The 14,474-nt window shown below is 44.1% G+C and overlaps 1 protein-coding gene across 2 annotated transcripts; it reads left to right on the forward strand.

Annotated features, from left to right (window-relative positions):
• The first annotated feature begins 534 nt into the window (after positions 1-534).
• LOC115161053 (mitochondrial import inner membrane translocase subunit TIM14-like) lies at positions 535-13,919 on the forward strand. Of its 2 annotated transcripts, XM_029711741.1 has the most exons (5): positions 535-558; positions 1,130-1,181; positions 3,888-3,967; positions 4,346-4,416; positions 12,851-13,919. In XM_029711741.1, the coding sequence occupies exons 2-5, from the start codon at positions 1,170-1,172 to the stop codon at positions 12,922-12,924; spliced, it is 237 nt and encodes a 78-aa protein (XP_029567601.1). In that variant the 5' UTR covers positions 535-558; positions 1,130-1,169; the 3' UTR covers positions 12,925-13,919. The 2 variants fall into 2 exon arrangements, with proteins under 2 accessions (XP_029567601.1, XP_029567602.1); XM_029711742.1 differs by lacking the exon at positions 535-558 and having other exon boundaries at positions 1,110-1,181.
• Positions 13,920-14,474: the final 555 nt, after the last annotated feature.

The following is a 14,474-nucleotide window of genomic DNA, read 5'->3' on the forward strand; positions in this document are numbered from 1 at the left end:
CGTGTGAGTATATAAACAGACAATGTTTGGCAAGGTCTAGGTGCTGACTAGCTGTATGTGGGTTTGGAGCGGGACAACAGCCACTGACCCAGTACACACCGATGACACATGCACGCTGAAGTGTATATAAAAAAATATATACATAACAAAAATATAAACACAGCATGCAACAATTTCAATGATTTTTACTGAGTTGCAGTTTATATAAGGAAATCAGTCAATTGAAATATATAAATTGGGCCCTAATCTATGGATTTCACATATCTGGGCAGGGGCACAAGCCATGGGTGGGCCTGGGAGAGCATAGGCCCACCTACTGGGGAGTCAGGCCCAGCCAATCACAATTACCCCCCCCCCCCCCCCCCCCCCGCCCCCCACAAAATAACTTTATTTATTACAGACAGAAATACTCTTCAGTTTCATCAACTATCCGGGTTGCTGATCTCAGACAATACTGCAGGTAAAGAAGCCAGATGTGGAGGTCCTGGGCTGGCGTTGTTATACGTGGTCTGCGGTTGTGAGGCCAGTTGGACGTACTGCCAAATTCTCTACAACAAGGTTGGAAGTGGCTTATGGTAGAAATTAACATTAAATTCTCTGGCAACCTTTCTGGTGAACATTTCTGCAGTCAGCATGCCAATTGCATGCTCCCTCAACTTGAGACATCTGTGGCATTGTGTTGTGACAACTGCACATTTTAGAGTGGCCTTTTATTGTCCCCAGCACAAGGTGCTGGGTAATAATCATGCTGTTTAATCAGCTTCTTGATATGCCACACCTGTCATTTCTGGGATCTTTTATTTCACCTCATGAAACATGAGATGAGCACTTTACATGTTGAGTTTATATATTTCTGTGTGTGTTTGTCATATAAACCTGATAGGTGCAGTGAAATGTGGTGTTTAACAGGGTCAGCCATAATGGTATTGTGCCCCTTGAACAAATTAGGTTTAAGTGCCTTTCTCAAGACACATCGACAGATTTCTTTCACCTTGATGGCTCAGGTCTTTTGGTTACTGGCCCAAAACTCTAAACGCTAGGCTACCTGCCACCCATATTGACAGGGCAAGAACATGGAACTGTGGAAAGGTGTTTGTGTGTAGGACAATAAACATGTAGTGTGTTTCAGGTCACTATGTGTCTAGGACAGGTCCTGTCAGACTAAGAAGATGCCCACCTCAGTAAGTAACCAACTAACTTAGCTATGTAGTTCACAGGTCTAGGAGAGTATCACAATCCTAACCATAAGAGTGATAAAACATGAGTGGTTTTGAGCAACTTTTACATACTGTCTTTTATTAGAACACCGCACTGAAGCTATGCATTATCAGTGATGACACCCGCTGATTTTGCAGAAAATTCTCCCCACACATGCACACATTGGCAAAACTGGGGATATCTTGTTTTGCCCCATCAGATAGTCATCAAGCACCAATGTTTGTGGTGAAGTGTTCATTCCACTGACTGTCTGTAGGTCTGGTAGCGGGTGGGCTGACTGTCTGTAGGTCTGGTAGCGGGTGGGCTGACTGTCTGTAGGTCGGGTAGCGGGTGGGCTGACTGTCTGTAGGTCTGGTAGCGGGTGGGCTGACTGTCTGTAGGTCGGGTAGCGGGTGGGCTGACTGTCTGTAGGTCGGGTAGCGGGTGGGCTGACTGTCTGTAGGTCGGGTAGCGGGTGGGCTGACTGTCTGTAGGTCGGGTAGCGGGTGGGCTGACTGTCTGTAGGGTGATGGTGATTGTTGTCACATACAAAAGATAGGTGCAGTAAAATACTTTGTTTTACAGGGTCGGCCATAGTAGTATGGCACCCTTGGAGCAAATTGGGGTTAAATGCCTTGCTCAAGGGCACATCAACCATTTTTTTTTCTTCACAATGTTAGCTCGGGTATTCGAATCAGGGTCTTTTCGGTTACTGGCCCAACACTTTAAACGCTAGGCTGCCCGTGGGTAGTGTGTGGACTGACTCACAATTTGACGTTCCCCTGCTGCACCTGAGTTTGTCTCCACAGGCCAGAGGTTCCAACAACAGGTTCTCAGGCGTATGATGCACCCACTGCACTCTCTCACCTCCTCCTTAACCTGATCTGTGTGTTTTGTGTCTATGTACATAAGTTCAGTTGAGGGCACCTACAGTTGAAGTCGGAAGTTTACATACACTTAGGTTGGAGTCATTAACTTGTTTTTCAACCACTCCACAAATTTCTTGTTAACAAACTATAGTTTTGGCAAGTCGGTTAGGACATCTACTTTGTGCATGACACAAGTCATTTCTCCAACTATTGTTTACAGACAGATTATTTCATTTATAACCTACTGTATCACAATTCCAGTGGGTCAGAAGTTTACATACACTAAGTTGACTGTGCCTTTTAAACAGCTAGGAAAATTCAAGAAAATGATGTCATGGCTTTAGAAGCTTCTGATAGGCTAATTGACATAATTTGAGTCAATTAGAGGTGTACCTGTGGATGTATTTCAAGGCCTACCTTCAAACTCAGTGCCTCTTTGCTTGACATCATGGGAAAATCAAAAGAAATCAGCCAAGACCTCAGAAAAAAAAATTGTAGACCTCCAAGTCTGGTTCATCCTTGGGAGCAATTTCCACAAGCCTGAAGGTCCCACATTCATCTGTACAAACAATAGTACGCAAGTATAAACACCATGGGACCACGCAGCCATCATACCGCTCAGGAAGAAGATGCGTTCTGTCTCCTAAGGAAAAAGGGGAGGCTTGGAGGAAAAAGGGGGAGGCTTGCAAACCGAAGAACACCATCCCAACCGTGAAGCACAGGTGGCAGTATCATGTTGTGGGGGTGATTTGCTGCAGGAGGGTCTGGTGCACTTCACAAAATAGATGGCATCATAAGAAGGGAAATTGTGGATATATTGAAGCAACATCTCAAGACATTAGTCAGGAAGTTAAAGCTTGGTCGCAAATGGGTCTTCCAAATGGACAATGACCCCAAGCATACTTCCAAAGTTGTGGCAAAATGGCTTAAGGACAACGAAGTCAAGGTATTGGAGTGGCCATCACAAAGCCCTGACCTCAATCCTATAGAACATTTGTGGGCAGAACTGAAAAGGCGTGTGCGAACAAGGAGGCCTACACACCTGACTCAGTTACACCAGCTCTGTTAGGAGGAATGGGCCATAATTCACCCAACTTATTATGGGAAGCTTGTGGAAGGCTACCCAAAACGGTTGACCCAAGTTAAACAATTTAAAGGCAATGCTACCAAATACTAATTGAGTGTATGTAAACTTCTGACCCACTGGGAATGTGATGAAAGAAGTACAAGCTGAAATAAATAATTCTCTCTACTATTATTCTGACAGTTTATTTTAAGAATGTGAAGTGGTGATCCTAACCTAAGACAGGGAATTTTTAATAGGATTAAATGTCAGGAATTGTTCAACTGAATTTAAATGTATTTGGCTAAGGTGTATGTAAACTTCTGACTTCAACTGTAGGTCAGCTGGGAAAGGGAGGGGTCAGAAAGAGCAGACACACAGCTGTACTTTTTGATGACTCACTTTGGGTGTGTGAGTGAAAGTCATTCCATATAGTGTGTGATTGAGGCAGTGCGTGACATGAGCTAGTTGAGGGATCAGACCTCCCACTCTTTATGCCTGCTTGTGGGAGTCACTGACTGTGTGTGAAATAAAGCAGTGTGTGGGGGCAGGGAGTTACTGAACCCTAGCCAACAACTCATATCTCTGACAGTCTTATTTTGATCTGTTGTACCAAATAATGCACTTCCACCTTTCATACTATAAACCTTTACACTGAGGACAGAAGGATACGTTTGTAGACAGTCAGTGGGTGAGTTTACTGATAAATACAGGTTTGTTGTATACTTTCAGAACTAACATCTCTCCTCGCTCTCCAGGCCTTCTCATCCCATCACTATAAAGGAGGGTTTGACCAGAATATGACTAAAAATGAAGCCAGCCTCATCCTTGGTATTAGGTAAGACTGCTGATATCATGTTTGTGTGCATGCTACTCATGCTCGACTGTTTGTGCGGGTGTGTGTGCGACTGTTTCTATTTGTCAATGTGTGTGTTCATGCTAAGGATGTGTGTGATTTCTCTGGGTCTTTGATGGGGTTTATATTAGTCATCTCTCTTCCTGGTTTAGTTTCATTTTGCGCTGTCTATCACATTAGGGAGAGAACAGAACACCACTGAATAGTTTAGTGGTCAGAAGTGGGTTTTACAGGATGGGTTTTACAGCACCTTGTCAGTCTGTGGTGAGGCCACTAGATGGTGCTGCAATCCTGCTCTAAATCTGTTTTGTATAGCCCAACCACCCCTCTCTAACCTTTTATCTGTCGCTTCCCCTGAAGCCCAACCAGCACCAAGTCCAAGGTGAGAGATGCCCACCGGAGGATCATGGTCCTGAACCACCCAGATAAAGGTCAGTTTAACCCCAAGGTACTAGACATGATAAATTACAGATTAGATATTGCTTTTATGTGCTTAATCTCTTTATTACTGGTTATCAGCATGAACAGGAGAGCACCTGTCTATTGAAGCACTCGTCCCTTTTCTCTTCTACTCAAGGTTAATGGCCTTCCTCAGTCTCCCTCTGCTGAGAGGATTACATGCACGCGCACACACAGTCATGCACAAACATGCATACACAGTAGCTAGTTTTACACACTCGTCCCCAATGTGTTTTTCCCTCCTGAGAGGAGTACACACACGACGGGTAGTTGTACTCTGTAAAATGAGAAATGGCCTGTGGGATTCCTATCTGACTCTGGGCGATAAGGGCTGAGGTGACAGAGAGGAAGGAGGAGAAGAAAGGAGAGGGAGAATAAGGGTATGAAATAGTGGGCTATAAGCTCTATAGGGTCACCTTCTGTAGCCACATCCATCAATGCTGTCACCCTTGGATATGTTGGGTTCTGGTAGCACAGTATCTATTAGTTTCCATGTGTTTGGTGAGAGGGACATCAATGGAGAAGAGAGGGTAATAACTAGGGCTGTTGCGGAGACCGTATTACCGGCAGTCATGAGTCATGACTAGACCTGCACGGAATCCGCGCACACAGAAATCCGACAAATCTGCAGAATTTCAAATAGAATGCATAGTATTCTGAAGCAAAAATAAGATGCCAGCAAAGTTAAATAAAATGGACTTGTTTTAATTTAAATGTTCTGTTTTCATTGAAATACATCAATCACCGAAAGTGTAGTCCCTTTCCTGTGTGAGAGGTCCAGGGTGCAGACGGCTCCGTGAATGAATGACAGCTGTCTGAGGAAAGAATTATTGAACAAAAAATGGCCAGATTTACACAAGAAGAGCTGAAGAGTAACAGTTGGCGACCAGAATAACGATCAGGGACAGGGCCAGGTAGTTTCCAGGATGGAGGAGTACTTTTCTTCCAAGTCTGTCAGCATTCAATCCACTACATACAGCGTCAAACTGAGGTCGAGCACCTGCGGTTACTCCGACTCCAAAAATAGGACGGCTAGTGGACCAGGTGAACGTTCTGATGCTTTAGCTATAGACATATTAACTAGCTAGTAGTTTTGTTCTAGTTTGCTAATATCTGTTCTTGACAATTAAATTGTCTGCAGTGGTATAAAAATACTTAAAAGCTTTTTGGAGTACCTGTACTGTACACCATCACAATAAATCTATGATGCATCTTAGGCAGGTCTAATGAGACATGATATGAAGAAAATGTGTTTCAGATTAATAGGAGTTGGCCTACTGTATGTTATCTGGCTATGCGCCCTGCCATAGGCTGTAGGATAGTTCAGACAAGCTGTGCTTAAGCCCTGTGTCATTATTTTATAGTAAGAATATAATTGAACATAGCTGAATAAAAATAGGAAGGATATTTGTCCCATTCCGGAGTAGGTTCACATATGAAGGCTATGTTGAACTTAAGTGATCATTTGAAACAGGTTCTATGTGCTAGATTTAGTTATTTGGCAACTTTAGTTGTTAATGATACAAACCTTTAATATCTTAGAAATCCAAACATATGGGCTGCATGGTGCGACTATATGCTATTGATGATTTGAGAAAGTCACACAGAAAGCTTGTGCTCTGTTCCTTGCCTAAGGCAGCACACGCTGTTCTCTACCAAGTTCTTCATTTGGTAACCAAGTGAGATCTGTTCGGGAACATCGTTAGTAACATGTTTTCACAACTAAACACATTTCATTAAACTGTTGACAGCTCCGCTCTCTGAATGAGGAATAGGAGATGGAAGTGCACGGTGTCACCCTATTAATTGTGAGAAGAAATGTAAACCCCTATTACTAGGCTATTAAATCTAATTGACTGGGCTCCTGAGTGGTGCGGCGGTTTAAGGCACTGCAAATCAGTGGCGTCACGACAGCTTTCTGCGGTGGGTAATATGGCTAGGTTATTGTATAACGAACAGCACAATTATTTTAATTACGGGTTTCTTTTTTGGGGGGGGGCTAGAGTTCATATATAGGCCTAGGCGTATACACAATGCACATGGGTGTTTTGAATTAATCAATTTTGTTAGGCTTTGAAACAACATCCACAATGACCATGTTTTCCACTGTTTCAACCTGCTGTTTAACTGTTCTTCAAATTCAGCAATCACAGTGAGGTGACTTTTAAAAGCATAATACTGTTTTGATGATAAGTGGTTGATGTGGTTTTCGATTGCATTGATGTCAGAGTGGTTAGAAGGACAATATAGCCCTGAGTACCAGGCCATTAGCGACTTGGATACTACCAAAGCATGTCCTGAGTGCATAAAAAGAGATTACCATGACTCAACGGTCACATGGAATCTTACTGTGGTCATGGCCAAACAGAATCTGCAGGGATTCTTTTCTATTTTCTGCAGAAAATGGCCTCTATTGTAGGAACATTACTTGATAACATTGGGAACATGGTTTTATGGAAATAAATGCATAATTCTCTGTATTAGATGACATTGAACCTACAGTTATCTTACTAAAGCTCAGTCAAAAATAACCTCTACAGACTCGACATTTAATCATAAATTTTTCCTTAATGGAAAAATGATAAAGTGTCAAAGTGCAAAGGAATACAAATACATTGATGAAGCCATCTATAAATACATGAACAATTGTCTCTTTGTTCCATTCCCCATATAACTAGTCATTAACTATTATCAAATTGATTCAAACCAAAACACAGAAAGAGTGGTAGTGTTGGTGGGGGTGTGTGACTGACATGCTTTTTAGTACTCAATGCTGTTATACTTTGCAATCAAAAACATTTCTCTGTGAAGCTCTTACGCTGACTGAGTAGTATGTGAGAAAAGTCTCCATCCACTGAGGTAGTGGGGAAACAGATGTATCACTGCAATGTGAGCTAAGACTGGCATCCTGTCCTTTCTGGTAAGGTCCTAGTGAAGTCAGTGAGCACATCCATGTACTCTGCAAGGAACTCCACAGCAGGTATACAGGAGCCCCACCTGGTCTCCACAGCATACACAGGCATCACAGGAGAATGGCTGTTATCCAGTATGAATGATCTCAGCTCCAGACGCTGATGTGCCTGACAGAACACCTTCACCAGAGCACACAGCCTGTTCACGTCCTCAAACATCTCTGGAAAACATCCAGCACCAGGAGATGGGCAGAGCAGGTGAAGTGTCCAGAGCTGGGGGAAGAGGCCATTCAAAATGCTGGTGAAAACCTTCATATAGATAGCTGCATCACTTACAAAAGCCCACACGTTGCTAAAAAGTCAACCCCATTGTTGTTGAGACGGGAAATGACAGCTTGGGACACAGTGGTAAAGTTTACTTTATCCAAGAAACTGGCTGGAGTCTTCCAAAGGCATCGGTCATCTCATCAAGGATGTCACAACTGTCTTCAAGAATGGACCAAGGCGCAGCGGGAATGTGGATACTCATAGTTTTTTAATACTCAAGCAAGGCATCCACAGGAAATAAACAAGACAGCAACAGTTTTGCAGGCTAACTAACGCAGTGCAAAAACAACTACCCACAACCCCAAAGAAAAACACACACTACTATATAGGACTCCCAATCAAAGGCAACTCAACACACCTGCCTTCAATTGGGAGTCCAATCACCAACACAACACTTAACACACAAAAACCCTGCCACGTCCTGACCAAAACTCAGGATGTGACAGGATGACAAATGGCCTTTCCCTTTACAGCATCTGTGATGTCCTGCTCATATTGTGGATATAATTCTGGTAGAGAAAAAATAAAACAAAAATGTAGAAAATAAAGAACAATGGTTAAGTTTGGTAAATTAAGAATTCTCAGGTTGAGTTCAATAGCAGGCCTACAGGAGATCAAGCTTTGAGGCTAAACACACTTTCCTGAAGCCACACACACACACAGCCCATAAACCAGCCAGTGTCTCAAATACATTTTCAAACAATGATACTTAACAAAAAAAAGTAATAATAAATATATATATGTCTGTGACTCGCTGCTTTTGTCATTCCTAACTTGTGATGGAGCTGTCAAAACAAGTGACATTACTTTGGCTAACATTACCTCAGCTAAGTTAGCTAGCCTAAGGGATGTGATGGAGCTGGTGTGACAACATGGGAAGCTTGGCAGGCTAACATTACCTCAGCTAAGTTAGCTAGCCTAAGTGATGTGATGGAGCTGGTGTGACAACATGGGAAGCTTGGCAGGCTAACATTACCTCAGCTAAGTTAGCTAGCCTAAGTGATGTGATGGAGCTGGTGTGACAACATGGGAAGCTTGGCAGGCTAACATTACCTCAGCTAAGTTAGCTAGCCTAAGTGACGTGATGGAGCTGGTGTGACAACATGGGAAGCTTGGCAGGCTAACATTACCTCAGCTAAATTAGCTAGCCTAAGTGATGTGATGGAGCTGGTGTGACATGGGAAGCTTGGCAGGCTAACATTACCTCAGCTAAGTTAGCTAGCCTAAGTGACGTGATGGAGCTGGTGTGACAACATGGGAAGCTTGGCAGGCTAACATTACCTCAGCTAAATTAGCTAGCCTAAGTGACGTGATGGAGCTGGTGTGACAACATGGGAAGCTTGGCAGGCTAACATTACCTCAGCTAAGTTAGCTAGCCTAAGTGACGTGATGGAGCTGGTGTGACAACATGGGAAGCTTGGCAGGCTAACATTACCTCAGCTAAGTTAGCTAGCCTAAGTGACGTGATGGAGCTGGTGTGACAACATGGGAAGCTTGGCAGGCTAACATTACCTCAGCTAAATTAGCTAGCCTAAGTGATGTGATGGAGCTGGTGTGACATGGGAAGCTTGGCAGGCTAACATTACCTCAGCTAAGTTAGCTAGCCTAAGTGATGTGATGGAGCTGGTGTGACAACATGGGAAGCTTGGCAGGCTAACATTACCTCAGCTAAGTTAGCTAGCCTAAGTGACGTGATGGAGCTGGTGTGACAACATGGGAAGCTTGGCAGGCTAACATTACCTCAGCTAAGTTAGCTAGCCTAAGTGATGTGATGGAGCTGGTGTGACAACATGGGAAGCTTGGCAGGCTAACATTACCTCAGCTAAGTTAGCTAGCCTAAGTGATGTGATGGAGCTGGTGTGACAACATGGGAAGCTTGCCAGGCTACCATTAGCTAGCTAACTTGCCACTATGTAGATCCAGATCATCAGTGGTGGAAAAAGTACTCAATTCTCATCCTTTAGTTAAAGTAAAGATACCTTAATAGAAAAAGACTCAAGTGAAAGTCACCCAGTAAAAGTATTTGTTTTTAAATATACACTGCTCGAAAAAATAAAGGGAACACTTAAACAACACAATGTAACTCAAAGTCAATCACACTTCTGTGAAATCAAACTGTCCACTTAGGAAGCAACACTGATTGACAATAAATTGCACATGCTGTTGTGCAAATGGAATAGACAACAGGTGGAAATTATAGGCAATTAGCAAGACACCCCCAATAAAGGAGTGGTTCTGCAGGTGGGGACCACAGACCACTTCTCAGTTCCTATGCTTCCTGGCTGATGTTTTGGTCACTTTTGAATGCTGGCGGTGCTTTCACTCTAGTGGTAGCATGAGACGGAGTCTACAACCCACACAAGTGGCTCAAGTAGTGCAGCTCATCCAGGATGGCACATCAATGCGAGCTGTGGCAAGATGGTTTGCTGTGTCTGTCAGCGTAGTGTCCAGAGCATGGAGGCGCTACCAGGAGACAGGCCAGTACATCAGGAGACGTGGAGGAGGCCGTAGGAGGGCAACAACCCAGCAGCAGGACCGCTACCTCCGCCTTTGTGCAAGGAGGAGCAGGAGGAGCACTGCCAGAACCCTGCAAAATGACCTCCAGCAGGCCACAAATGTGCATGTGTCTGCTCAAACGGTCAGACACAGACTCCATGAGGGTGGTATGAGGGCCCGACGTCCACAGGTGGGGGTTGTGCTTACAGCCCAACACCGTGCAGGACGTTTGGCATTTGCCAGAGAACACCAAGATTGGCAAATTCGCCACTGGCGCCCTGTGCTCTTCACAGATGAAAGCAGGTTCACACTGAGCACGTGACAGACGTGACAGAGTCTGGAGACGCCATGGAGAACGTTCTGCTGCCTGCAACATCCTCCAGCATGACCGGTTTGGCGGTGGGTCAGTCATGGTGTGGGATGGCATTTCTTTGGGGGGCCGCACAGCCCTCCATGTGCTCGCCAGAGGTAGCCTGACTGTCATTAGGTACCGAGATGAGATCCTCAGACCCCTTGTGAGACCATATGCTGGTGCGGTTGGCCCTGGGTTCCTCCTAATGCAAGACAATGCTAGACATCATGTGGCTGGAGTGTGTCAGCAGTTCCTGCAAGAGGAAGGCATTGATGCTATGGACTGGCCCGCCCGTTCCCCAGACCTGAATCCAATTGAGCACTTCTGGGACATCATGTCTCGCTCCATCCACCAACGCCACGTTGCACCACAGACTGTCCAGGAGTTGGCGGATGCTTTAGTCCAGGTCTGGGAGGAGATCCCTCAGGAGACCATCCGCACCTCATCAGGAGCATGCCCAGGCATTGTAGGGAGGTCATACAGGCACGTGGAGGCCACACACACACTACTGAGCCTCATTTTGACTTGTTTTAAGGACATTACATCAAAGTTGGATCAGCCTGTAGTGTGGTTTTCCACTTTAATTTTGAGTGTGACTCCAAATCCAGACCTCCATGGGTTGATAAATTGGATTTCCATTCATTATTTTTGTGTGATTTTGTTGTCAGCACATTCAACTATGTAAAGAAAAAAGTATTTAATAAGATTATTTCATTCATTCAGATCTAGGATGTGTTATTTTAGTGTTCCCTTTATTTTTTTTGAGCAGTATACTTAAGTATCAAAAGTAAATGTAGTTGCTAAAATATACTTAAGTATTAAAAGTACGACCAATTTAAAATTCCTTACATAAGCAAACCAGACGGCACAATTTTATTTTTATTTACAGATAGCCAGGGTCACACTCCAACATAATTTTTAAAAAAGCATTTGTGTTAAGTGAGTCCGCCAGATCAGAGGCAGTAGGGATGCCCTCTTGATAAGTGTGTGAATTGGACCATTTTCTTTCCTGCTAAGCATATTCAAAATGTAACAAGCACTTTTGGGTGTCAGGGAAAGTGTATGGAGTAAAATGAACATAATTTTCTTTACGAATGTAGCGAAGTGAAAGTTGTCAAAAATAGAAATAGTAAAGTACTGTACATTTAATTGGCACGCATCAGCGGCTTGTAGGTGTGGAGGCCTGGAGATGCTAAACATCTTTTGTTAATTAACTGTCAAGTACTGTGAGACATGTCAGTCAGATGGGTCTGGGCAGGAAAGTGTTGACTGATTCCTGGTCAGAGTAATGGGATGGAATGATTGCTTAATTACCTCATTAGTTCCTGTCTGTGAGCCAATGAGAGTCAGTGGACAAGATGTGTTTTGCTATTTCTGAAAGTAATTACCTGAGTTGGCCCTCTAGCCCTGTTTTTGGTATCTCTCTTTCTCTGTTAATGTGCTGTAGGCCCCTCGCCAGGCCGGCTCTGTGTTTGTCAGTGACTGATTAGCAGACTAGTTGAGGCCTTCGTCAGGCCCTGCTCTCTGCCACTGCAAAACTCTCCTTAACGCTTTCTCTCATTTATTACTATAAAAACACACACAGTACTGCTGAAATACACACACCGCACACCGCCTAGAGAGGGCAGTATACACACATGGCTATTGGCTACTGAGGTTTGTGTTGTGTACACACACATCTGTGCCCTCAAGGTTTTCTTGGTGTCACATAGCAGACTCAACTTCTCCTAGGACGCTGTACTCATTGACCACACTGACCCAGGACACACACACACACATCTCTATCATGAGTCTTCAGAACAATGTGTTGAAGGCTAGGAGATGAGGAGAGGATGTCACTTAACACTATTAGGATGTGACCCAACCTCTGTTTGTGCTAGCTCAGCATACACTTATCCCCTGTACTCTATAGTGATTACTGTTCCACAGGGTGTGAATGCACAGTGCCGGCAGGCGGAGAAGCTGTAGATTGGATGTGACTCAGACGGCTAATGACTGAGCCTGCTGTAGTCCACCTACACCTGACCTCCACTTGACCTCTGACACATCCAGTCTGTGTAGTCAGTAGAAGGCACTGAAGGGGTTTTGAGAGGGCATTAGTTGGGCGGGACTGAATGTCTTGCATGTCATGTGCAAACTGTGGTATCTTGTTCTCACCTGGAATGGATAGAGGGCTGAGAGATATGGAACAGGAGGATGAGAAGAACATTTTAAATGGGGTGGTAGCGAGGACAGATGGAGGAATGGACAGAGTAAGGGAGGAAAAGGGAGGATGAAACAGATAGGTATTGATGAAGTGGATGTGTGTTGTCCCTCTAGGGGGATCTCCTCATATGGCCACGAAGATCAACGAGGCCAAGGACCTGCTGGATAAAGGCCAACAGGGTGGATAACTACAGCCCCCATCACCCCACTGACCTCCTGGACTACAGTACACTACAGATTAAAACTAAAGATCCCAACTATAGACCTAGCTGCTGACCTGGACTACAGTACTCTACAGATTAAAACTAAAGATCCCAACTATAGACCTAGCTGCTGACCTGGACTACAGGACTCTACAGATTAAAACTAAAGATCCCAACTATAGACCTAGCTGCTGACCTGGACTACAGTACACTACAGATTAAAACTAAAGATCCCAACTATAGACCTAGCTGCTGACCTGGACTACAGTACACTACAGATTAAAACTAAAGATCCCAACTATAGACCTAGTTGCTGACCTGGACTACAGTACACTACAGATTAAAACTAAAGATCCCAGCTATAGACCTAGCTGCTGACCTGGACTACAGTACTCTACAGATTAAAACTAAAGATCCCAACTATAGACCCAGCTGCTGACCTGGACTACAGTACACTACAGATTAAAACTAAAGATCCCAACTATAGACCTAGCTGCTGACCTGGACTACAGTACACTACAGATTAAAACTAAAGATCCCAACTATAGACCTAGCTGCTGACCTGGACTACAGTACACTACAGATTAAAACTAAAGATCCCAACTATAGACCTAGCTGCTGACCTGGACTACAGTACTCTTCAGCTCCATTTCTATCCCTTACCTTCCCCAGAAGCAGTGTGACTGCACAAATGGACAATATACACAATCCTTGTTACGTCTCAGTCAGGAAAGGTGCTCTTTCAAGTTGAAGGTTGCCTGTAGTTATAGGTTTACAAAAGTCAACATGTTTACTGTACAGTCTGTTGTAAATACACTGTAACATAAGATACAAGATGATAATAATATTCCTTAGAATTCCTCAATGTGGTAAAGACATTATGGCTGCTGTGGTGTGTGTGTGTGTGTGTGTGTGTGTGTGTGTGTGTGTGTGTGAAATTTAGCCAATGTTGCTGAATAAAGCATTTTATGGAATGGTAATCAATGGCTCATTATTGTGTTTCTGTTTGAATGTGTTTCTGTGATTATTCCCTCTGCACTGAAACGCCATCGTAGTAAACTACTAACTGTACTGCAGCAATAGCAGGTGCTGATGAGAGGGGGAACATTGGGTAAGAGATGTTTTTGAAGACATTTGGTAACATTAAATGAAAGCTGTTTCACCAGTAGCCTGCATTAAAAGGTTTTTCCACATACCAGTATCTAAGCCGATGGCTAAACGACCATGTTTGTCGACCATGTTATACATGCCTTCATTCCAGCATGCTTCATCTATCATTCAAATACATACTAAACCAACTCATTCTGGGAGAATGCAGTTCCCATCTGAAGTTGCAGTAAAGCGTTTCCCTATTAGCAGTCAGTGTGTTTTCCCTCTGAACCCCTGTACAGGTCAGGGCTGTTGTGTGCTTGGCTAAGGCCTGCTCTGCTCTCCTGTCCCTCCTGTGGATGGGTCTAGTTCAAACTGGGAAGAACCCACATGGCCCTCCTGAGCCAGCCTCCTGAGCCAGCCTCCTGAGCCAGCCTCCTGAGCCA

Source organism: Salmo trutta, chromosome 24 (genome assembly GCF_901001165.1).
Source record: "Salmo trutta chromosome 24, fSalTru1.1, whole genome shotgun sequence".
NCBI classification, from domain to species: Eukaryota; Metazoa; Chordata; class Actinopteri; order Salmoniformes; family Salmonidae; genus Salmo; species Salmo trutta.

Bases quoted from the DNA above. Each gene is read 5' to 3' on its own strand.
- LOC115161053 (XM_029711741.1), top strand. The intron at 3,968-4,345 runs GTAAGACTGCTG...CTTCCCCTGAAG, and splicing joins AGCCTCATCCTTGGTATTAG to CCCAACCAGCACCAAGTCCA. The intron at 4,417-12,850 runs GTCAGTTTAACC...TTGTCCCTCTAG, and splicing joins CCTGAACCACCCAGATAAAG to GGGGATCTCCTCATATGGCC.